The sequence below is a fragment of the Oncorhynchus clarkii genome, chromosome 9, assembly GCF_045791955.1.
Source record: "Oncorhynchus clarkii lewisi isolate Uvic-CL-2024 chromosome 9, UVic_Ocla_1.0, whole genome shotgun sequence".
In the NCBI taxonomy this organism is placed as follows: domain Eukaryota; kingdom Metazoa; phylum Chordata; class Actinopteri; order Salmoniformes; family Salmonidae; genus Oncorhynchus; species Oncorhynchus clarkii.
The window spans coordinates 66,296,460-66,321,979 of NC_092155.1; the positions used below are offsets into that span (position 1 = coordinate 66,296,460).

At 46.5% G+C, this 25,520-nt stretch overlaps 2 protein-coding genes across 6 annotated transcripts in view; one reads left to right on the plus strand and one right to left on the minus strand.

Moving 5' to 3' along the window:
- The first annotated feature begins 207 nt into the window (after positions 1-207).
- The window catches only part of LOC139416759 (nck-associated protein 5-like), a 33,247-nt gene continuing 7,934 nt past the window's right edge, over positions 208-25,520 (plus strand). Inside the window, exons 1-7 of one of the 5 annotated variants that reach the window (XM_071165809.1) lie at positions 208-341; positions 11,736-11,839; positions 19,568-19,697; positions 21,773-21,880; positions 22,013-22,132; positions 22,331-22,393; positions 22,730-25,387. In XM_071165809.1, coding sequence (XP_071021910.1) covers positions 19,572-19,697; positions 21,773-21,880; positions 22,013-22,132; positions 22,331-22,393; positions 22,730-25,387 — 3,075 coding nt within the window. In that variant the 5' untranslated portion in view covers positions 208-341; positions 11,736-11,839; positions 19,568-19,571. Of the gene's footprint in view, positions 342-8,681; positions 8,976-11,735; positions 11,840-19,487; positions 19,698-21,772; positions 21,881-22,012; positions 22,133-22,330; positions 22,430-22,729; positions 25,388-25,520 lie in introns of those variants that run through there. The other 4 variants (XM_071165807.1, XM_071165810.1, XM_071165806.1 and 1 more) reach the window with 4 other exon arrangements.
- On the minus strand, positions 14,882-16,813 carry LOC139417601 (uncharacterized). Its single transcript, XM_071166816.1, has one exon. The coding sequence runs from the start codon at positions 16,811-16,813 to the stop codon at positions 14,882-14,884; it is 1,932 nt and encodes a 643-aa protein (XP_071022917.1).

Consider the following 25,520-nt stretch of genomic DNA (forward strand, 5'->3'; position numbering starts at 1 on the left):
ACCTGGGGTGTATTCATTACCTCTTGCAATGGAAACAGTTTGCCTTTTAAGAACCGAACGAAACGGGGAGGAGCCTACCTGAATTTGTGCAATAGAAACTCTCGTTTTTGTTAACCATTTCCGTTTGGGGTAAACAGTTTCTGTTGGAAAACGTTTTGCAACAGAATCTGCGTAATGAATACACCCATGCAGACGAAGCGATAAAACGACAAGACAGGGGTGGTCTCTCAATACACCGCCTTATATAAAGGTTATTGTATAACGTAGCCATTGAGTATATTTGGGCCAATACATTACTGAATGGTCAGTTTTCAGCAGGACCCACCAAAACTACAAATAAGGTGAGTTTGATTTTAATGTATCGATTCGACTCGCGCGTGTGTTGTCGCACCAATGTGACAAGCGAAATAGGTAAAATAGGCAGTCGTGTTATTGATGTAATGAAATTTGTCTAAATGTCGACAGATTTGTTTTAGCTTTCAGAAAAATAAAACGAAGCGAGTGCAAGTGAGATCAAGTCACATTTGAATGAATTGATCTTGCAATTCAGTTTGGGATAGTATTTCACCTTTGGGTTAACACACCACCTTGACAATGGGGAACCCCTAGATTTCAGTTCAGTATGGAATCTAGGCCATTAGACTTACGCAGTGTTACCAAAATGTGCTCACTTACACCATGAACAGCAGTGACTAATTCAAGTGTAATGGGTGGTAGAAACACTCCCTCACACTGGCTCTAATTTTTTACAGATGTTTTTGCATGCCTTTTGTGTCACATACACTACCGTTCAAAAGTTAGAAATGTCCTTTGTTTTTGAAAGAAACAACATTTATCAGAAATACAGTGTAGACATTGGTAATGTTGTAAATGACTATTGTAGCTGGAAACGGCAGATTTTTAATGTAATATCTACATAGTCATACAGAGGCCCATTATCTGCAACCATCACTCCTTTGTTCCAATGGCATGTTATTAGCTAATCCAAGTATATCATTTTTAAAAGGCTAATTGATGATTAGAAAACCCTTTTGCAATTATATTAGCACCGCTGAAAACTGTTGTCCTGATTTAAATCAGCAATAAAACTGCCCTTTAGACTAGTTGAGTATCTGGAGCATCAACATTTGTGGGTTTGGTTACAGGCTCAAAATGGCTAGAAGCAGATCCTAAAGAAACTATTCTTGTTCTGAGAAATGAAGGCTATTCCATGCAAGAAATTGCCAAGAAACTGAAGATCTTGTACAACGCTGTGTACTACCTTCACAGGGCAGCACAAACTGTCCCTAACCAGAATAGAAAGAGGAGTAGAAGGCCCCGGTGCACAACTGAGCAAGAGGACAAGTACATTAGTGTCTAGTATGAGAAACGGATGCCTCACAAATCCTCAACTGGCAGCTTCATTAAATAGTACCCGCAAAACACCAGTCTCAACGTCAACAGTGAAGCGGCAACTCCAGTATGCTGGCATTCTAGGCAGAGTTGCAATGAAAAAGCCAAATCTCAGACTGGCCAATAAAAATAAAAGATTAAGATGGGAAAAAGAACACAGACACTGGACAGAGGAACTCTGCCTAGAAGGCCAGCATCCCGGAGTCGCCTCTACACTGTTGACGTTGAGACTGGTGTTTTGCGGATACTATTTAATGAAGCTGCAAGTTGAGGACTTGTGAGGCGTCTGTTTCTCAACCTAGATACTCTAATGTACTTGTCCTCTTGCTCAGTTGTGCACTGGGGCCTCCCACTCCTCTTTATATTCTGGTTAGAGACAGTTTGCTCTGTTCTGTGAAGGGAGTAGTATACATTTATTACTGGCCATTTTGAGCCTGTAATCAAACTCACAAATGCTGATGCTCCAGATACTCAAATAGTCCAAAGAAGTCCAGTTGTATTGCTTCTTTAATCAGGAGGACAGTTTTCAACTGTGCTAACATAATTGCAAAAGGGTTTTCTAATGATCAATTAGCCTTTTTTAAATGATAAACTTGGATTAGCTAACACAACGTGCCATTGGAACACAGGAGTGATGGTTGCTGATAATGGGCCTCTGTACGCCTATGTTGATATTCAATTAAAAATCAGCCATTTCCAGCTACATTGTTAATGTTGTAAATGACTAATGTCTACACTGAATTTCTGATAAATTTGATGTTATTTTAATTGACAAAAAAAATTAGCTTTTCTTTCAAAAACAAGGACATTTCTAAGTGACCCCAAACTTTTGAACAGTATTGTATGTCTGTGAGACACAGTTGCTATATGTCATCATGTTATAAGATTGGGATTGTTGCATATATTTTTTTATGATTTACAAGCTTAAAACATGATGAATATTGGATCCATTGAGATAAAAATGAATTATATACTTCCCTTAATTGCAACAAGACTGTCTTTAAAATATGCAAATCATGTTACATCTGACATAGTAGCACATTATCAAAGTATGTGTTCATTTGGCCTTTGATCATCAAGCTTCCATGTATCCATTGTGTTCTGAGTCTGACAGAATCATGCTGACATTTGAAAATCATTACAATATCCAAATACTCACAGAAGACATCAGCCATAACATTTTAGACTAGAGTAGAGGTAGACTTAGTGTTTGACTATTCCTTGGGCTCCTACTCATGGGATAGGCCTAATTTCGTACTTTTTTAAATGTAACATTTTTTTTATTTTTAGATTAGAACCTCTGTAAAGTCAAGGTAATTAATTCCCTAGCGGTCACTATGTTGTTCCTGGTTGTGCTGACTGCTCTAGTGTAGTTAACCTAAATCCGCTTGTCAACCATTCATATCGGGTTCGCTAAATTAGGGTTGAAGTAAAAATCTACAGGACGGTAGCTCTCCAGGAACAGGGTTGGAGAGCCCTGAATTAGACTATTGATAACAGTTACGTCTGCACAGGGCTCCATTCAGACACGCTTCTACAGTGCTGTTATTGAATGCCTTCCACAGATAGGTCAGTGTCACTAGGCCATAGGAGGCCTACCTTTCTTAAACCTGCTGCTTCCCCTCGGTGCATATGCCTCATCAGCATCCTTTGAAGATGTGCTGGCCAGGGCTACCCCTCTCTAGCCTTGCTGACTCATGTGACTTTGAGTTAGGTGTCAGCCAGACTAACCCCACTCCCGTCTCGTCTTATCAGTTTTTCCTCTAATTCCCTCTGCACCCCCCGCCGTCTGCTGCATGCAGGTAGTTACCATGGTTATGCAGCCGCACCAGCTGAGGCGCTTCTGGAGCTGCATCACATTGGCATGTACAAATATTCATAAATTACCCTGTGTAGCTGGAATGATATGACAGAGCTCAAAGCAGGAGGCAGGACCAAGGTCTCCCCGAGACATCACTACTGTTTCCAAACACACTGCAGAAATTTGGATGAAAGAACATTTTGCTCATCTGCATTGTTTTACCCAGCAGCCTTTTTGTTTCTCCTTTTCTTAAAAAAACACAAACCACAGAATCAGAAGAGTTGGTGCCTGTGTGTCAGTCAACTGGAATGTTCTGCTAAAGGCAGAACATTATTTAGGGGTCATTAAGAACAGCTTAAACTATTCCCCTGGTATTTGTCTACTAATATAAACCGTATCAAATCATTTGCTTGGTAGAAAATAACAATAGCTATTTGGGCTTAGATATAGGCCTATACTGCAACAATTCATTCATCTGTGAGTGTTCCTCAAAGTGTAAAGGACTAAAGCTTGTTCAAAATCCACCCTAAAATGGAATCTGCGGTCACACAAATATTGCAGTTGGTTAAAACACCTCCAGAAAGCAGCTGTAACAAACATCCAATTCATCGCCTCAACCAGGGATATATGGCTTGCGATGTAGCGGCTTTAATCAATTCAAGCAAGCCAGGTCAATGGCACACATCCGGTTTGGCCAATGACATGTTAAATGGTTGGTCGTGATTGTGAAAACAACCTGATCTGAAAGAGCATGAAGTGACAGAAAAAAAAATTGGTACAACATGCTTGTAAAATGCTATAACTTGTTTGCCGCATGGTCTCAGAAAATCCCAGTGATATTGCTCTGAGAAATTCACTCATGGATTGCCATCCAAAATAGTGCTCCTTTGTGCTTAAAATGGTGCATTATTAGGGTACTGCCCTTTTAAAAAAATCAATACATCACTCCTACAAGCGGCTTAGTAAAAATCAGTACATCACTCTTACAAGCGGCTTAGTAAAAATCATTACATCACTCCTACAAGTGGCTTAGTAAATTCAGTACATCACTCCTACAAGCGGCTTAGTAAAAATCAGTACATCACTCCTACAAGTGGCTTAGTAAATTCAGTACATCACTCCTACAAGCGGCTTAGTAAAAATCAGTACATCACTCCTACAAGTGGCTTAGTAAATTCAGCACATCACTCCTACAAGTGGCTTAGTAAAAATCAGTACATCACTCCTACAAGCAGCTTAGTAAAAATCAGTACATCACTCCTACAAGTGGCTTAGTAAATTCAGTACATCACTCCTACAAGCGGCTTAGTAAGCTTATGATATGCCTTGTTGCTGGTATGTTTAAAATTCAGGCTCTCCTACTTAAAACCGCTACCATCAATTTAATTTCTCAATGCACTAGAAACACATGAAGATACTTGGACATACCATGGACATTATATATAGCTAGCTACCCTCTGGCATCCTGTATGATCAATTGTTTTGATAAAGAGATGGCTCTTGGTCATCTCAGACAGTCAAAATAAAAGATGTATGGAGTTTCCAACCATATAGTAACCTCTTTGTAATGTCAATGGGCTTCAATTATATATATTTTATTCTATGAATAAGTCTTTCTGGGTCTGGCCAGACATGAGAACAAAGGATGTGGATGTTGGGATGTGAGAACATGCTTGGCTTCAGCTGAGCTGGTTCTGTGGGCGTCTGTACTGACTGACACGGGCCGCGTCTCAAACGCCACCCTATTCTCAACATAGTGTACTACTTTTGACTAGAGCCCTATTGGCTCTGGTCTAAAGTAGTGCACTATATAGGGAATAGAGTGCCGTGTAGGACGCGCCCACGATGCCTGGTGTCCAGATGTTAGTGGCTGGCTGTGTGCCTGCCCACATGTTAATGGTCCCTGCACCTCTCTGGCCCTGAGAACCACCCTGCTCTTCTATAGCCAGGACCACAATCAGTAGGCAAACATTGTGGAACATTGCAGGGGTCCGGGGTTGTGTCCAGTAGGTACAACACAGAAACCAAAATGTTTTGAGCTGGTGAAACAGTGAGTTATTACCTGAATTTGTTCAGTAAGGAAGGCTGCACTCTTAGAAAAAAAGGTTCTGGATAGAACCAAAGGGTTCATTGATCAGAACCTCAGGGTTGCTATATAGAACCTTAAGGGTGCAATATACACTGAGTATACAAAACATTAAGTACATGACAGACTGGCCAGGTAAAAGTCATGATCCTTTTTTGATGTCACTTGTTAAATCCACGTCAGTCAGTGTAGAAGAAGGGGAGGAGACCAGTTAAAGAAGGATTTTTAAACCTTGAGACAATTTAGACATTGATTATGTTTGTGTGCCATTCAGAGGGTAAATGGGCAAGACAAAAGATAAGTGGCTTTGAACGGGGTATGGTGGTACAGTAGGTGCCAGGCGGACTGGTTTGTCAAGAACTGCAATGCTGCTGGGTTTTTCATGCTTAACAGTTTCCTGTGTGTATCAAGAATGGTCCACCACCCAAAGGACATACAGCCAACTTGAACAACTGTGGGAAGCATTGGAGTCAACATGGGCCAGCATCCCTGTGGAATGTTTTCGGGGACACACACACACACACACACCTTAACTCAAAGTCTAATTTAAAACCCTAATCCCCATTGACAGCAGTGAGGTTCACTTTGCACACCAACCAACCACTCAACGAGGAAGAAGAATGTCCATCTGACTGACACAATCTGTCAATGTATAGCTGAATTTCTTTATTGTGTTAGGGATATATTGATTTGAAGGTTGGATGCAGTGTATTTTTGTGCCTTTTTAGTCATACAGGTCCAGGGCAGATAGAACCTTGAGGATTTTGTATTTTTAGAGAGAAAGCCAGTCTTATAGAATGGACTTGGTTTTCATACTGTTTGCGTTGTGCTTAAGTCAAATGTCCTGCTATGTCTTCGCACATCTGTAAGGTGCCACGTTGAACAGTGCTCCGTGGTGGCCGGGTCTGTCAGCATGTCACGCCGGTTGTTACTAAGAGGACTCCAGTTGTCATTGTACTATTTGCAGCTGTATAAAACCTGTCTGTAAAAAAATAGGCAAGACATGTTATAAAATGACTTGAGTTTAATGTGTAGTGAAATGTAAGAAGAACAATACATTACATTTTTACCTGGAAGAAATGTATTGTTATTCTGGCTACAGAATAATGTTTTTCTGTGGTGGATCTGGTCTTTTTATGCATTTTAAAGGAATGTCTTTGTATCCGCCACATGAATAGTTAAAATCAGCAATGCAGAAGCTATAGTACATGCCGGGGATGTCTCTGGAATGGATAGTATGATTCTAGACTTCATGGTCTTAGCTAAGGATTCGCTGAAGCTTCATGCAAATTACCATAGAGGCCACCATTCCCCTTTTATAGCCCCAGCTGTGGACCCACCCTACCCATCTCCCAGTAGAGTGTGTGTGTGGGTGTGTGTCTCTCCCAGCAGAGCACAGAAGCAGCCAGTGTCACATTTCTTATAGGTGGATTAGCTCCACCTCCCATGAAGCTGAGCCTATTACAGGCCATTAAACTGTCTGCCTCTCAATAGGGTTTTTTACCTCAGGAGTCTAATTTAAAACCCTAATCCCCTTTGACAGCAACGAGGCTCGCTTTGCAAACCAACCAACTGCTCAACGAGGAAGAAGAATGTGTCAGTCAGATGGACAACCTGTCAATGTATAGCTGAATTTCTTTATTGTGTTAGGGATATATTGATTTGAAGGTTGGATGCAGTGTATTTTTGTGCCTTTTTAGTCATACAGGTCCAGGGCAGATAGAACCTTGAGGATTTTGTATTTTTAGAGAGAAAGCCAGTCTTATAGAATGGACTTGGTTTTCATACTGTTTGCATTGTGCTTAAGTCAAATGTCCTGCTATGTCTTCGCACATCTGTTAAGGTGCCACGTTGAACAGTGCTCCGTGGTGGCCGGGTCTGTCAGCATGTCACTAGTGACTCAATCTGAATGTCACAATGTACTGTTACTACAGTTTACCAGTAAGCACTGATAAATAAAACTATGTTAAGAAATGTGAGATTTTTAGCTACCAGTATTCTGATTTTACTCTACCTCGATCATAAATCCATTATCTATAGCTTACAGTCGCTAACTCCTATCAGTAACATAACATTAGTATTCTATTTGTGGGTCACGATCCTTGAAAAAGTGCATATTTTATGGGTGACTATGGGCCATGGCAGCCTATCTGACCCTCAGAGGGGACTGGTTCTGTGACTGTTCCATTCATTACATCCATCCCATAGAGATAGATGCCCATGTGGATTAATGACTGACAGAGCAGAGGCATTGACTGAGTCCCAAATGGCATCATATTCCCTATATTGTGAACTAAAGTAGTTCCCTATATAGGGAATAGGGTGCCATTTGGGATGCATTAATGGTGTCCAGCCAGATTCATCCACCATTTATATTACTTTGGATGGAGATGGAAACAGTTTATTTTCACTTCCAACCACTAGGTGGACAGACAGCAATTTCTGTCTCTCTATTGTTGCCCTGCATTGATTATGTCTCTTTGATAGCAGGAAGGAGGATACACTTCAACCTAGTGCCATTTTAGATGTAGGTATGGCTGAATTGTTCTTAATACAATATGTGGCAATACAATGATTTTTATCCAATGCCGCGGTTGAATCGGCAGAGGTTTAAAAGCTTTTGTCAGAATGTGGCACCACTGGCAAGCTGCTTAGGTTAAATATAAATTCCAAGAGTGAGAGAGCCTGCAGACACTGACATTCAGGAAAGAACCAAAAGGCTTTTTATTTTGTGTTCTGGAAGGCTGAAGTACAGTACATTCCAGGCCTCTATGTCAAGTCAATTAGGGTCAATGAAGAAAGGATACACCCAACTTTCTATTAGTAATGATGTGATATTTACTAGAAAATACTAAACAATTAGGCATACTGGTGTAAGGCATTTATTAAAGCTGTTATTTGAAAGAATCATTAGCTGCTTAATCAATTCACAAATGAATAATGCTATTACAAATCAAACAGCATATTCTAATTATTAGCTTATGTATTGGTTGTTCATGTATGGTTATTAATTCACTCTTTGTCTTTCCCTCTGTTGCATATTAATAATAGTCATTAATGGTCTGATTCAGGATAAAATCCTCTTAGCACAGAACTCATGTTCTTTATACAAGCAGTTGAATAGCCCTGGCTGGATAACTCCATTACTAAACAAACCAACTAGCCAGACTGTTGGATATCCTCTCTGGGTCCACGCTTTTGTCTGTTACATAGTGGGGTTTCTTTGGAAACATAACGCCCTTTCCCTTCTGTCTCGCTCCTTTATGGCCTTGCCTGACCAGCAGCTGCAGGGTTAATGTTTAGCAGTAGTTGGAGGGGAGAGGAGGAGGAGGAGAGAGGTGGGGGCAAGTCTACAGTTATTGTAGTAGGCAGGGTCTATTGGGGCAGGAAGCCTGCCTCCTCACTCGCCCTGGAACAATGGGAGATATTGCAGGCAGACGGCACAGCACAGGGCAGCCAGCGAGAGATGCACACAATCCACATGCTCGAAGACGGGTCTTTTTCTATCAGTAGTTTAGAGGAAACAGTTCCTTATTAGAGGAGGCGAGGCCTGCACCATTCAGGTTGATTATCCTTGTGGATAAATCCTTTCTTCAACTGGAAAATACTTACATTGTGGGGCTTTTTTTACGACTGATTTTCTTTAGACTGGGGCTCTCTCGGGTGCTTTGAGTGGATGCTAGGATATGAAGCAAGGTGAGACTGGGTGGGCATTTTAGGACAAGCAGATCTGAACATGTATAGTGAAACGTTTTTATTGTTAGTCTAGACTACATTGTCAGTCCTATTTGTCCATTTTGTGCCGTTATGGCTGTGTTTAGATTTCATTGATTGTGTAGATATGAGATGTAGAGTTGATGTGACAGGTGAGGTGACAGAACCACACCATATGACGTATTAGCTGTGGAGACTGAGAGGACAGATGAACTTGGGAAGCAGAGATCAGACGCCCACAGGCAGGTCTATGTAACCTCTATGTTATTATGAACACGTATGACACTGTTGCAGCATCAGTGGACCATTTTTGGAGCAACGCTAAGCACTCAGACCCATGTTTAGTCATTTCATTGTTCAACCCAGCATGGACGCGTTTGATTCGGGTTGATTTAGTTTGTTTTATAGATCATAAGAGAGGGGCATGTGTAAACATGTGGTTTGCTGTTTAGTGTGCCCAATTATGACAAAGCCTCCCCCGGTATAGCTGTATCGGGACTGGCAGTCTTATAATGCAGTTCCTGTAGGGAGGACGGAGGGTGGGGTTGCCTGGCAAATATTTAGAAATATCCCCGCGAGGCCTGCACCACTCAGGTTGATTAGTCTCAGACATGGCATTGATCCAACCTCTGGGTTCTTTTGGGAATCGTCCCTCCGCCCCTCCCCCGATCTGTTATTCCCTCTCTCTCCCCTGTACTTTCAGTCAAAATCTTGTTATTGGATGACTAATCTTATTTTGTCTAAACATCAGAAGCCACAGTAACAAATGAATCCAATAGTCTGAATATGATCTATGTCACTGTCTAAATGTGCATCTACAGTGACATACTGTATTTTAGGCTACTGACAGTGTTGATAGTCATGTTTATTCAGATTTATTCCTACGGGTCGTGATTTCTCTTTTTAAGATCCTGTTCAATTTGTCTGTCTGAGTCTTCAATGCTGTTTACATCACCTGTTGACACACTTTGATTGTTCACACCGAGAGAACTTCAATCTGTGCCATCCCAGTTCGGCAGATGGGGAAGGGTACTGTTTGATATAACCTGAGACAGCCTCCGCCCGGCAGCAGCCAAATCCCCAAGTGTGTGACTGACTGACATGATTTAAGGAGCTTGAAGGGGTTTGGCTCTGCTGAGTTGTCTTTGATTTATACTGTAGCCTTGCCCCCATTCCATGAATATAGAGTGTAGTCTGCAAGTCGGCTCATTCCTTGTGGCATCACACCAGATCAAGCCACTTTGAACTCTGAGCTCCATTTAGATTACCTCACACACACCGCATGATATAAATATCAATGTTACCAACCTCCACAGGCAAAACACATTCTCAAGAAAATCATTGCTCAAGAAGTGCCATTTTTCACAGTTTCTTGGATGTGATCAGGTGTGTGTGCACCCAATAACACTATTTGGCTATGGCAAGTGGATCATAAGAATAATCTCTAAAACCAGTTGTTGTTTTTGTCGCACAACAACAGATCACAGGTCAGGATTTTCACAAATGGAACCGGTGTGTTCTGACTGAGACGGGTATGCAGAATGCTCTGCTCTGTTTGATCTGCAGCTGGAAACCCAAAGTGGGAAAGGCCGACGCTAATCACATTGGAAGTTGACAAGATCTAAAGGATCAGCTTTGGTTTCCCTTGTGGGCTGCTTGGGAGTGAAGAGCTAATACTGTAGCTCTTTATCTAAACTCATCTTGTCTGAAGGAATGCAGCCAGATCTAAAGGATCAGCTTTGGTTTCCCTTGTGGGCTGCTTGGGAGTGAAGAGCTAATACTGTAGCTCTTTATCTAAACTCATCCTGTCTGAAGGAACGCAGCCAGACTAGACTGACTCTGAATCTGAAGCTTATGGCAGTGACTAAGCATGCTCCTATTTAGCAAGCTACAGTATGAGGACAAGGCAACCTTCCAAATGACACCCTCTTCCCTAAATAATGCTTATGGGCCCTGGTCAAAAGTAGTGCACTACATAGGGAATAGGGTGCCACATGGGACTTACCCTATGACAGAGAGCATCGGAGTGTGTTCACATTTAGCTATGAGGGCAAGTCTTGTGGAAACTGAACATAACTACCGATGACAGTACAGTAATGGGGAATCCCAGATTGCAGACTGGTTACATTGATGTTCAATACAGTGATTTTAATACTGCGTGTCTGCAGCCTGCATGACATGGTATTATCACTGGAACATGAAAGGGGATTTCTTAAAGGCTACTGGGTCTCTGCTAAATTATTCATATTTCTTTCATTACACTTTACAATGACTCTGATGAAAAGAAGGCAAGATGAGAGCGAGAGGCAGATTGTGGTCTTGGCCCAGTCCTGATGGTGACATGACATTGCTCTGGGTCCGTATTCACAAAGCGCCTTGAAGTGCTGATCTAGGATCTCGCTGACCATATAATCTTATTTTAATCCAAAAGGCTAGACTGATCCTAGATCAACAGTCTGAGACACTTTATGAATACGGGTCCTGATAATGACAGACATGCTATTTCTCTAAGGTCCACACATGCTAAAACCACTTTGAAGCCCCTCTCTGGAGATGGTTTTTCTGAGTGTGCATCTGGGAAACCAAGAGGGAGCAAGATGGCCTTGATGTCATAGACTATATCAAAATAATGTTTGATGTCAGCAAATCTGACTGAATACTGTGAGTGGTGGAAAAGGAGGGATGAGAGAACAGTTGCGAGGATGACAGATGATAACAAGATGTAACTTTGTTTTTCCTCAGCTTTTTGGCTCTGACATTGGGAGAAGACTAGAGCGAGAGGGAGGTGGTTTACACACAGAGGAGTAGGACTGAGTGCTCTGCTCTAAGGAGAGCTGACATCACAGGTGACTGTCTGTTCCAGATGACTCTGTTCTAGTCGACAGTTCTTTTCTATGTTCTTTGTCTTGTATGTTCCACCCATGAAAACTGACCCCCCCCTTGCAATAGCTTCTGGCTGGATAATACCTTTGGGGAGACCCCCTGCTTGGCAATTTACTTCTGGTGCATGACACATTTGTTTTCGTATGGTATAATGTTACAGATTTGTCTCCTTTTATAAAAGCACATCACATGTCCTCAAGCATACTTTTTTTTATAGCAGGTATCCATTTTACAACCGTTTTAGAGAAAACAGGTGTTATGTGTTCCAGCCCAGAGATTACGTGATATATCTTGTTCTCTACATTTAAATTGGGAAACTGTGTGTCATTGCACTTCATGTACTCTTTATTTTCTGTGGATGTATTATGGGGAAAGCGCAGTGGAGGTGGGAACATCATTGAAAACAAGCAGTTCTGCTGAAATAGCTATGTCTACCTTATGGTGTTCAGGGTTACCCTTTTGTTATCTGTGTATTTCACTCTCTGCTTTCTCTTCATGTCCTTTTAGCCATTGTCAGATTCTCAGTGTCCTCGCTTTAGTTTTGTGGCATTTGAATAGGAAACAAAGGGAGATACTGTGTTTAGATATTTTATTGATGGTGGTGTAAAATACAATTAGCTCTTTAGAAGTTTTCTCTTTATAGATCCTCCTGTATGTCAGTCAAATATCAGGGTTATAAGTGATCAGGCACTAAAGGGATGAGGGGTGACTGTTCCGTTCTATGCATCTCACAGGCAGACACCCATTATCTACAGTAGCTAATAAACATTGGAATCACAGTCAGGGTTCTCTTTGTCTCACAATGCAGAGAGAAGTGGGAGATGAAGGAAGTATGTACAATATGATTCATAAATATCACAGACTGCAGATTGCAATAAAGCATGCCTTTTTATCCGGGGATATCGTAAATTGTTTGGGTGACGTACATTTTTGCTGAGTGTCATTCTAGAATGAGAAAAATAGGGAAGCGACAATATGGCCGTCCTCCTTGTACACAAACTCCTTAGTGTATGCAGTGCTTCTCTATGTCTCTCTCATATCAGCCCATTTCTGTAGCAGGGAATCTCTCTCCTCCATATCACTCACTTGCTGAGTGGGGGGAAAGAGGGTGGGGGGAAAGAGGAGGGTGGAGGATGAGGGTGTAGGAGCAGGTGGGGGAAAGAGGAGGGTGGAGGATGAGGGTGGGGGGAGCGGATGAGGGTGGGGGGAAAGAGGAGGGTGGGGGATGAGGGTGGGGGGAGCGGATGAGGGTGGGATAGGGGGGGAAGAGGGTGGGGGGGACGAGGGTGGGGTGGGGGGCAAATGAGGGTGGAGAAGAAAAGGATGAATGTGGAGATGAGGGTGGGGGAAAGAGGATGAGGGAATGAGGGTGGGGTAGGGGGATGAGGGTGAGGGTGGTAAAGGGGGTGGGGTAGGGGGGAAAGAGGGTGGGGTGAGGGTGGGGTGGAAAGGGGAAAGAAGGTGAGAGTGGGGGGGAAAGAGGGTGAGGGTGGGGTGGAAAGGGGAAAGAGGGTGGGTGTGGGGGAAAAGGATGAATGTGGAGATGAGGGTGGGGGAAAGAGAATGAGGGTGGAGGTGATGGGTGGGGGAAAGAGGGTGAGGGGTGGGGTGGGTTAGGGGAAAAGGATGAATGGGGGGGAAAGGATGAATGTGGAAATGAGGGTGGGGGAGAGAGGATAAGGGTGGAGGTGATGGGTGGGGGAAAGAGGATGAGGGGATGAGGGTGGAGGTGATGGGTGGGGGAAAGAGGATGAGGGAATGAGGGTGGGGAAAGACGATGAGGGAATGAGGGTGGGATAGGGGGGAGGCGAGGGTGGGGTAGGGGAAAGAGGGTGGGGTGGGGGCGAATGAGGGTGGGAGGAGACGATGAGGGAATGAGGGTGGGGTAAAGAGGATGAGGGAATGAGGGTGGGGAAAGAGGATGAGGGTGGGGGAAGGATGAATGTGGAGATGAGGGTGGAGGTGATGGGTGGGGTAAAGAGGATGAGGGAATGAGGGTGGGGGAAAGAGGATGAGGGTGGGGGGGATGAGGGTGGGGGAAGGATGAATGTGGAGATGAGGGTGGAGGTGATGGGTGGGGGAAAGAGGATGAGGGAATGAGGGTGGGGGAAAGAGGATGAGGGAATGAGGGTGGGGTGATGAGGGTGGGGGAATGAGGATAAGGGGTGGAGGGGGAAAGGATGAATGTGGAGATGAGGGTGGGTGAAAGAGGATGAGGGTAGAGTAGGGGGAGGTGAGGGTGGGGTGGAAAGATGGTGAGGGTGGGGGGGTGGGGGAAAGACAATGAGGGTGGGGAAAGACGATGAGGGAATGAGGGTGGGGGAAAGACAATGAGGGTGGGGTAGGGGGATGATGGTGGGGTAGGAGAAGAGGGTGGGGGGGAAAGAGGGTGAGGGTGGGGTAGGGGGGAGTGAGGATGGGGGAGGTGAGGGTGGGGTAGGGGGGATGGGGGAGGTGAGGGGGAGTGAGGATGGGGGAGGTGAGGGTGGGGTAGGGGGTAGGGGGGAGGTGAGGGTGGGGGGGAAAGAGGATGAGGGGTGGGGGAAGGATGAATGTGGAGATGAGGGTGGGGGAAAGAGGATGAGGGAATGAAGGTGGGGGAAAGAGGATGAGGGAATGAAGGTGGGGGAAAGAGGATAAGGAAATGAGGGTGGTAGGAAAATAATGAGGGTGGAGGTGATGGGTGGGGAAAAGAGGATGAGGGAATGAGGGTGGGGGGAAAGGGGGGGGGGGGGGAAAGGGGAGGTGGTGGGATGAGGGTTGGGGAAAGAGGGTGGGGGAAAGAGGGTGGGGTAGGGTGGGGGAAAGAGGGTGGGGGAAAGAGGGTGGGGTAGGGTAGGTGAGGGTTGGTGAGGGTGGGTTAGGGGAAAGAGGGTGGGGTGAGGGGAGGGGGAAAGAGGGTGGGGTGAGGGGAGGGGGGGAAAGAGGGTGGGGGGAGGGGGGGAAAGAGGGTGGGGGAAAGAGGGTGGGGTAGGGTAGGTGAGGGTTGGGGAGGTGAGGGTGGGTTAGGGGAAAGAGGGTGGGGTGGGGTGAGGGGAGGGTGGAAAGGGGAAAGAAGGTGAGGGTGGGGGGGGGGGTGAGGGTAGGGGGGAGGTGGGTGGGGTGGAAAGGGGAAAGAGGGCGGGGTGGGGTGGAAAGAGGGTGAGGGTGGGAAAGAGGATGAGGGAATGAGGGTGGGGAAAGACGATGAGGGAATGAGGGTGGGGGAAAGACGATGAGGGAATGAGGGTGGGGGAAAGACGATGAGGGAATGAGGGTGGAGTAGGGGGATGATGGTGGGGTAGGAGAAGAGGGTGGGGGGAAAGAGGGTGAGGGTGGGGGGGGGAAAGAGGGTGGGTTAGGGGAAGAGGGTGGTGTGGGAAGAGGGTGGGTGGAAAGGGGAAAGAAGGTGAGGGTGGGGGGAAAGAGGATGAGGGAATGAGGGTGGGGGGGAAAAGGAGGAGGGTGGGGGAATGAGGTGGGGTGGGAAGGGGAAAGAAATTGAGGGTGGGGTGGGAAAGAGGGTGAGGGTAGGCTAGGGGGGAGGTGAGGGTGGGGTAGGGGAAAGAGGGTGGGGGAAAGAGGATGAGGGTGGGAGAAAGAGGATGAGGGTGGAGGTGATGGGTGGGTGGGAAAGAGGGTGGTGGGCGAATGAGGGTGGGGGGGGGAAAGGATGAATGTGGCAATGAGGGTGGAGGTGATGGGTGGGAGAAAGAGGATGAGGGAATGAGGGTGGGGGAAAGAGGTGGGGGTGGGAGGATGATGGTGGGGGAAAGAGGTTTGGGGTGGAGATGATGGGTGAGGGAAAAAGGATGAGGGTGGAGGTAAAGCGGATTGGGATGGAGGAGAGGATGGGTGGATGGGGGTGGAGGAGAGGGTGGGGTAAGGGGGATGAGGGTGGGGGAAAGAGCATGAGGGAATGGGGTGGGGGAAAAGAGGAGGGTGGGGATGAGGGTGGGAGAAAAAGGTTGAAGGTGGAGGAGAGGATGAGGGTGGGGACGGGAGAATGAGAGAGGATGAGGGTGGAGGAGAGAGGTGGGGGAGGGAGGATGAGGGTCGGGGAGGGTGGATGAGGGTGGGGTGAGAGGTGGGGGAGGGAGCATGAGAGAGGATGAGGTTGGGGGATGGAGTGGTTGTGTGAGGATGAGGGTGGGAAGGGAGGGTGAGAGGATGAGGGTGGGGAAGGGAGGAGGGGGGAAGGGAGAATCAGGGTGAGGTGGAGAGAGGATGAGGGTGGGGTGAGAGGTGGGTGGAAGGGAGGATGAGGGTTGGGGCGGTGGGGGAGGGAGGGAGGGTGGGTTGGGTGAGAGGTGGGGGAAGGTGGGGTGAGGATGAGGAAAGGAGGATGAGGGTGGGGAAGGGAGGATGAGAGTGGAGAAGAGCGGTGGGTGGGGTGAGAGGATGAGGATGGGGAAGGAAGAATGAGAGGTTAAGGTGGGGGAGGGAGAGTGGGGTGAGGATGTGGTTGGGGAAGGGAGAATGAGAGAGGATGAGGGTGGAGGACAGAAGGTGAGGGTGGAGGAGAGAGGTGAGGGGGTTGGGGGAATGGAGGATGAGGGTGTGGTGATAGGTGGGGGTGGGGTGATAGGTGGGGGAAGGGATGATGAGGGTGAGAGGATGAGGGCGGGGAAGGGAGGATGAGGGTGGAGGAGGGAGGGTTGGGTGAGAGATTGAGGGTGGGGTGAGAGTATGAGGGTGGGGAGGGTGGGGTGAGGGTGGAGGAAAGAGGTGGGGGAGGGGATGAGGGTGGGGAAGGGAGGATAAGGGTGGAGGATGGAGGGGATGAGGGTGGGGGTAAGGAGGATAAGGGTGGAGGATGGAGGAGATGAGGGTGGGGAAGGGAGGATAAGGGTGGAGGATGGAGGGGATGAGGGTGGGGAAGGGAGGATAAGGGTGGAGGATGGAGGGGATGAGGGTGGGGAAGGGAGGATAAGGGTGGAGGATGGAGGAGAGAGCATGAGGGTGGGGGTAGGGAGGATGAGGGTTGGGTAGGTGGGGGAAGGAGGATGAAGGTGGGTTGAGAGGATGAGGGTTGGGAAGGTGGGGAAAGGAGGATGAGAGGGGTGTGGATGGGAGGATCTGGGGAAGGGAGGATGAAAGGGGAAGAGGGTGGGGGAAGGGAGGATGAGGGTGGGGTGAGAAGTGGGGAAGGGATTATGAGGTTGGGGTGAGAGGTTGAGGGTGGAGGAGCGAGGAGGGAGGGAGGGAGGGGAGGGTTGGGTGAGAGGATGAGGGTGGGGTGAGAGAATGAGGGTGGGGGGAGGATGAGGGTGGAGGAAAGAGGTGGGGGAGAGGATGAGGGTGGGAAAGGGAGGAGGAGAGAGGTGGGGAAGGGAGGATCAGGGTGAGGTGGAGGATGAGAGTGGGGGAAGGGAGGATGAGGGTTTCGGGAGGTGGGGGAAGAAGAATGAGGGTGGGATGAGGGCGGGCGGGCAAGGGATGATGAGGGTGGAGGAGAGGGGTGGGGAAGGGAGGATCAGGGTGAAGTGGAGGAGAGAAGATGAGGGTTGGGGAGGTGGGGGAGGGAGGATGAGGGTGGGGAAGGGAAGGGAGGATGAGAAAGGATGAGGGTGGGGTGAGAGGTGGGGGAAGGGATAATGAGGGTGGGGTGAGAGGTTGAGGGTGAGAGGATGAGGGTGGAGGAGAGAGGAGGGATGGGAGGGTTGGGTGAGAGGATGAGGGTGGGTGAGAGAATGAGGGTGGGGAGGGAGGATGAGGGTGGAGAAAAGAGGTGGGGGGAGAGGATGAGGGTGGGGAAGGGAGGATATGGGTGGAGGAGAGAGGTGGGAAAGGGAGGATCAGGGTGAGGTGGAGGAGAGATGATGAGGGTTGGGGAGCGAGGATGGGGGTGGAGGAGAGAGGTGTGGAAGGGAGGATCAGGAGGTGGGGAAGGGAGGATGAGAGCGAGGATCTAGAATGGACTCATCCCAACAGCATGTTTGTTGTACAATGGACTCATCCCGACAGTATGTTCTAGAATGGAATCATTCCGACAGTATGTTTGTGTTTGTTACCTACTGTATGGTTTACTTTAAGTGACCTGTCTAGCACTGTCTGTTTAGGTCTCGTTGGAGGGGATGATTTCAGTACCTTCCCTCTACTTACAGCTGTCCCTGAACCCTAACACTAGCATTGACCATATGTTCTGCTCCTATAGGCTTTGACAAAAGAATCACAGTGTGCTATAGATTACTATAGATTCCTCAGTTATCTAGCTAAAGCCAGCAAACAGATGGATACACCAGTTATACATTTATCTGATCCAGCACATCCAGTCTAACATGGCAGAATAGTGTTACATCTATCTCCATCATCAAGAACCTGAAACTAGAGGGATTTACTGTTCCATTCTAAGAAGAGAATGTCTTTATCGCTAAACACAGGTACAGTTGAAGTCGGAAGTTTACATACACCTTAGCCAAATACATTTAAACTCAGTTTTTCACAATTCCTGACATTTAATCCTAGAAAAAATTCCCTTTCTTAGGTCAGTTAGGATCACCACTTTATTTTAAGAATGTGAAATGTCAGAATAATAGTAGAGAGAGTGATTTATTTCAGCTCTTATTTCTTTCATCACATTCCCAGCGGGTCAGAAGTTTACATACACTCAATTAGTATTTGGTAGCATTGCCTTTAAATTGTTTAACTTGGGTCAAATATTTCGGGTAGCCTTCCACAAGCTTCCCATAATAAGTTGGGTTAATTTTGGCCCATTCCTTCTGACAGAGCTGGTGTAACTGAGTCAGGTTTGTAGCACCCCCACAACATGATGCTGCCACCCCCATGCTTCACGATTGGGATGGTGTTCTTCGGCTTGCAAGCGTCCCCCCTTTTCCTCCAACTATAACGATGGTCATTATGGCCAAAAAGTTATATTTTTGTTTCATCAGACCAGAGGACATTTCTCCAAAACGTACGATCTTTGTCTCCATGTGCAGTTGCAAACCGTAGTCTGGCTTTTTTTATGGTAGTTTTGGCGCAGTGGCTTCTTCCTTGCTGAGCGGCCTTTCAGGTTATGTTGATATAGGACTCGTTTTACTGTGGATATAGATACTTTTGTACCTGTTTCCTCCAGTATCTTCACAAGGTCCTTTGCTGCTGTTCTGGGATTGATTTGCACTTTTCGCACCAAAATACGTTCATCTCTCCTTCCTGAGTAGTATGACGGCTGCGTGGGCCCAGGGTAATTATACTTGCATACTATTGTTTGTACAGATGAACGTGGTACCTTCAGGCGTTTGGAAATTGCTCCCAAGGATGAACCAGACTTGTGGAGGTCTACAATCTTTTTTTTTTAGGTTTTGGCTGATTTCTTTTGATTTTCCCATGATGTCAAGCAAAGAGGCACTGAGTTTGAAGGTAGGCCTTGAAATACATCCACAGGTACACCTCCAATTGACTCAAATGATGTCAATTAGCGTATCAGAAGCTTCTAAAGACATGACATCATTTTCTGGAATTTTCCAAGCTGTTTAAAGGCACAGTCAACTTAGTGTATGTAAACTTCTGACCCACTGGAATTGTGATACAGTAATTTATAAGTGAAATAATCTGTCTGTAAACAATTGTTGTTAGATGCCATAGGAGTCTACAGCCATGTCCCAAGGCAAGGGTAGACTTATGCTTGTGGTTACGTAGTGCATTGTGGTTTTGTGAGTAAAGTGAGACGATTGTAACATTAGGAACCGCCTTCTTGTGTTCATGATGAGAACCATGTCTGATGAGACAGAACCGAGGATGTGTGACGAAAACCTGGAGTCAGACGAGGGAGACGTTGAGGACTACCTGGAGGAAGAGGAGAACAACGGAGAACTGATGGACCGACTCAGAGAGCTGGAGGTGAGCCAACCACCATCACAATTAAATGAATACAAGACATCTCAAATTATATCATGTTTTAAATATTATATAATTTTACCACATTAAGTGCTTTTATTTCTGTAGAAGAGGAGGAAGGGAAGCGCTACTAAGGTACACAATAGTACATATTGGTAGATAGAAGGGGCTCTTTGGTAAAAGGGGTGAATTGGTCATCAAAAAGAAAGGAGGACCAAGGCACTCTTCATATAATTAATTAAAATGCCTTTATTTGGATCTCATGTTCAATAGAAACAAAGTTTTAAAAATCTGACGCGTTTCGGCTTCATGGCCTTCGTCAGGGAGTACAAAGAAACAATACAATGTCCTCTTTTGAACAGCTTCTCCAAATAGCCCTAATTTGAAGAACCACTCCCTCTTTTGTTTTAACATATGAAAAATATATTAACATTTACAGTGCCTTGCGAAAGTATTCAGCCCCCTTGAACTTTGCGACCTTTTGCCACATTTCAGGCTTCAAACATAAAGATATAAAACTGTATTTTTTTGTGAAGAATCAACAACAAGTGGGACACAATCTTGAAGTGGAGTGACATTTATTGGATATTTCAAACTTTTTTAACAAATCAAAAACTGAAAAATTGGGCGTGCAAAATTATTCAGCCCCCTTAAGTTAATACTTTGTAGCGCCACCTTTTGCTGCGATTACAGCTGTAAGTCGCTTGGGGTATGTCTCTATCAGTTTTGCACATCGAGAGACTGAAATGTTTTCCCATTCCTCCTTGCAAAACAGCTCGAGCTCAGTGAGGTTGGATGGAGAGCATTTGTGAACAGCAGTTTTCAGTTCTTTCCACGGATTCTCGATTGGATTCAGGTCTGGACTTTGACTTGGCCATTCTAACACCTGGATATGTTTATTTTTGAACCATTCCATTGTAGATTTTGCTTTATGTTTTGGATCATTGTCTTGTTGGAAGACAAATCTCCGTCCCAGTCTCAGGTCTTTTGCAGACTCCATCAGGTTTTCTTCCAGAATGGTCCTGTATTTGGCTCCATCCATCTTCCCATAAATTTCAACCATCTTCCCTGTCCCTGCTGAAGAAAAGCAGGCCCAAACCATGATGCTGCCACCAGCATGTTTGACAGTGGGGATGGTGTGTTCAGCTGTGTTGCTTTTACGCCAAACATAACGTTTTGCATTGTTGCCAAAAAGTTCAATTTTGGTTTCATCTGACCAGAGCACCTTCTTCCACATGTTTGGTGTGTCTCCCAGGTGGCTTGTGGCAAACTTTAAACGACACTTTTTATGGATATCTTTAAGAAATGGCTTTCTTCTTGCCACTCTTCCATAAAGGCCAGATTTGTGCAATATACGACTGATTGTTGTCCTATGGACAGAGTCTCCCACCTCAGCTGTAGATCTCTGCAGTTCATCCAGAGTGATCATGGGCCTCTTGGCTGCATCTCTGATCAGTCTTCTCCTTGTATGAGCTGAAAGTTTAGAGGGACGGCCAGGTCTTGGTAGATTTGCAGTGGTCTGATACTCCTTCCATTTCAATATTATCGCTTGCACAGTGCTCCTTGGGATGTTTAAAGCTTGGGAAATCTTTTTGTATCCAAATCCGGCTTGAAACTTCTTCACAACAGTATCTCGGACCTGCCTGGTGTGTTCCTTGTTCTTCATGATGCTCTCTGCGCTTTTAACGGACCTCTGAGACTATCACAGTGCAGGTGCATTTATACGGAGACTTGATTACACACAGGTGGATTGTATTTATCATCATTAGTCATTTAGGTCAACATTGGATCATTCAGAGATCCTCACTGAACTTCTGGAGAGAGTTTGCTGCACTGAAAGTAAAGGGGCTGAATAATTTTGCACACCCAATTTTTCAGTTTTTGATTTGTTAAAAAAGTTTGAAATATCCAATAAATGTCGTTCCACTTCATGATTGTGTCCCACTTGTTGTTGATTGAATACAGTTTTATATCTTTATGTTTGAAGCCTGAAATGTGGCAAAAGGTCGCAAAGTTCAAGGGGGCCGAATACTTTCGCAAGGCACTGTAGGAATAATCTTTTGTCTTCCTGTTGACAGGCAGAAAACTCAGCTCTTTTGTTGGCCAATGAGAATCAAAGAGAAGCATATGAGAGATGTCTGGATGAGGTGGCCAACCATGTGGTCCAAGCCCTCCTCAACCAAAAGGTAATTTGCAACAAACAACCCACCATTGACAAAACACAATTTTGAACCACAAGCAGTTAAGGCATGGGTTGTCATTGTGGTTAACTTATAGTTGTGCTATACATTGTGTGTGTGTTCTGTGTGTCTTTGCAGGATCTGCGAGAGGAGTGCATCAAGCTGAAGATGCATGTGTTTGACCTGGAGAGACAGAACAGAGTGTTGTGTGAGCTCTTCCAACAGAAGCTACCCAACCAGTCAAGCTCTCAGGACCAGGTATGAAGTAACGTCACAATTTGCCCTGAGACATGGCTGCAGACTCCTATGGCATTGGAGGCTCTACATCTGCTGAGTATTTGAAATTCATCTCTCAGCTGTTATACCTCTTGCTTCATATTGTTGTAATGTATAGATTCCTATAGCAATGCTGTGCTTAAAGTGGTGTACATGATTGCATTGAATCTCATGTTACAGGTGCAGCCAGGACCCCTCCCAGTATACAATACACAGCTGCTGCACAATGTCTCTGACAAGCAGGTGGGGTCACAGTCACAGAGCGACGCACAAGCCAAGGTGTGGACAGAGCACTGTTAGCAGTTCACCCTAAGACATGGCTGTAGTCTCCAGCATTCCTCCAACATTAGCTGTCATGACATATTCAGTGGGTTCCAAGGTTTCTCAGATGAAATGGCATTTTCTTTCTATTTCACTATTGTATTCAAGAGACCTTGATGTTCTAATCTCTGTTTAACAATGAGGCTGCAGTCTTGGAAGTGTTGAATTAAGTGATTTGAGAGATTGTATTTAACCAGTAAGGTTATTGAGAACACACTCACTTCTATAATAACAACCTGACAATCTTTCTCTCCACAGGGAAATGGGTTTCACCGCACACTGCCACAGGCCCCAACAACTCCCCCCAGAGGCCCAGCCGCATCCATGGATGCCCTGTCCCCATTCTTCAAGAAGAAAGCACACATTCTGGAGGTCCTTCGAAAGATGGAGGAGACAGACCCCCTCAAGTTCCACCCCTCTGCAGGCAGCATCACCTTCTGTGACTACAGTCAGGTCCTGATGTCCACAGAGGCTGTCCTGGCTGCTGGAGACCTGTGTAAGAAGCACCAGACACTCTGCTCCTGCTCAGACTCCGACATGCAACAACAGCAGCACATGAATGGTGAAGGGCAGTTATGTCCTACGCACCTCAAAAAGAGCACAGACAGTCCAGTCAAATGTAACTATGTTTGTGGTAGTACTGCAAAGCTCAACCTGACCCCGAACCATGTCAAAGGCACATCCACCACAGCTGCTATCAGTGAATGCCACATCAAGAGCACATCAGTGGAGAAACAACAGACAATTAATCACCACCAGCAACCAGCAGGTCCTAACTCTTACTTGTCAATCACAGTTGTAGATCAGACTAGTCCAGCCAATCAGGGCCCAGAGGCTGGATTAAAGACTGGGAAGGTCCAGGACACAGAGAAGGAGAGCTGTCTTAAAGGGAAGTCTGAAGAGGATGGTAGTTTGTGTACCTCCCAGCTGCCTGTCCCTGGAGTGAAGGACAACCCTCAGCTAGCATACTGTGAGCTGGAAACCAATGGGTTTATCTTCTCTTCCAATGACAGTGATAACGTGTTGAGTGATGTAGTTATTCCAGAGAAAGACGGTGGCCCAGCAGAGGAGGGGGATTTCTCTGGGAGAGCCAACGTGGCTCTCAGCCCCATCCCTTCATCATGTCTCAGCGACGTCAAAGCCGCTGCCGTCAATTCCCCGTCCAGGGTCCTCAAGTTCCTAAAGATCCCTACAATGGCAGAGAGGACCCAGGCAGGGTCCAGCCCTGTCCGTCTGAGCCCCCAGCTCACCCGCACGTCGAAGATCCCCTGTCGCACTAACAACTATGAGGTGTACCACTCCCCTGTCCCCTCACGCAGAGCCGCTACCACAGAAAGGGCCAGGCAGCCTCCTCCTCCACCCGCCAGGTCCGAGTCCTACCCAGCCACTACGCACTCAGCCCCCACCTCCCCGCCTCAGCCTGAGGACACCTGCTCCCCTCCAGCCAAGGAGCTTTGCTACAGGAGCCTCTTAGCCCCCAAGACCAGCAATGGTGGCCCCGATCCACTGGCCCCTGGCACTTCTCACACACCCAGGGCCTCTTCGCAGAAGGTCCCGTACTATGAGAACATGTTGGAACTTTCCACCTCGGCTCAGGTAGAAGAATCTAAGGTCCCAGAGAACGTAAACATATCATCTTTCTCTCATACCATAACAGAAGGTGACAGGAAGCAAATTAATTCACTACTACAGAAAGACAATGTCCTGTTTCTCCAGCAGCAGCATTTGTCCCCTGCTTCGGACTCCTCATCCTCTTCCTCGTCCTCCTCATCTTCGTCCGATCAGGATGGCAACACAGAGAGCCCAGTCTGGCACGGCCACCACAGTCTGCCCAACCCCTCTGCCCTCAGAGCAGCTCAGTCTCAGAGCAGCCCAGCTCACTATGCCAGCATGAAAGACAGAGGATCACAGGACCAGGATACTAGAGAGGCCACAATACAGAACTCTGATCTCTCCCAGTCCCAGCCTCCAGTTCTCCCAGCCAAGAGACATGATCCCTCGTCCATTCCCAAGAGGCCTTCTGGGGTAGCAGGGTCAGGGAGTCAGCCAGCCGAGTCTAGTCACACATTCAAATACAGGCTGGCTGCACTTGGCAAGCTGAGGAGCTCAGAGGACTTACAAATCAATGTGCTCCTGCCAGTAGACAAGCCAGAGCCTCAGAGTGAGGAGAGTATAGTCTATTTTAACGATGACAGGATTAAGACAGAGGAGAGCCCTGTGGATGGTAATTTAGAGGAGCAGAGACACTCGAAATATACAGACTCTCTGGACGGCAAGCTTAAAGGTATTCCTGGTAGCGTTGCTTTGAATTTCCCAGGTGGCTGTCAGTCCTATGATCCAGGAGAGAAGTCTCTCATTGGCTCTTCAGTCGCCAAGGCAGAGCTGGAGACGCTCTCATCCAGAGTGGGTGTGGCTAAGACGGACAGCCCCAAAGGTAAACTGGGCCTCCCGTCTCCAAACACTGACACTCCCATAGTTTTACGCAACAACATGAAATGCCCGGCTTCTCTGAACCTGTCTTACCATGGTAAACAACCTGCACCCAGCATCCCTTTCAGCAGCAACAGCCCCAGCAAGGTCCCTCCTAAGTCCCCGTCTAAACCGTGCCAGGGCCTGGCTCCCTCAGCTGGAACTGGGAAACCCACCCTGGAGGCCCCAGCCCTGGTCCCCCGGTACTCCTCCAAGTCAGAGGACAGGAGCAAACTCAACGCAAACAAGAGAAACACCACAGTGTACGGTGACAGCCTTCCTCCCCCGCTCCCAATGCCAGAACCGCAGCAGCAGGAAGAGGAGAAGAGACACCTTCTCCCTATCGTCTCCAGCCCCACACTTGGCCCCACGTCAGCCATTGAGGAGAAGGTGATGAAGGGTATCGAGGAGAACATGCTGAAGCTGGCAGAACAGGACAGAGGACAGGTATAAATGTTTGTTTTTTCTGTGATATATTTTTTTATGCATTATTTATTAGTGACAAGTCTAATTTTTTCTTGGAGCTGGAATGTGTTTGTTAATATAAAGTATTTCAATGTTTGCTGTCAGCAATTTGATA

Coding starts and splice junctions, on each gene's coding strand:
- LOC139417601 (XM_071166816.1), bottom strand. CDS start 16,813: ATGCTCTCTCCTCCATCCTCCACCCTTATCCTCCCTTCCCCACCCTCA.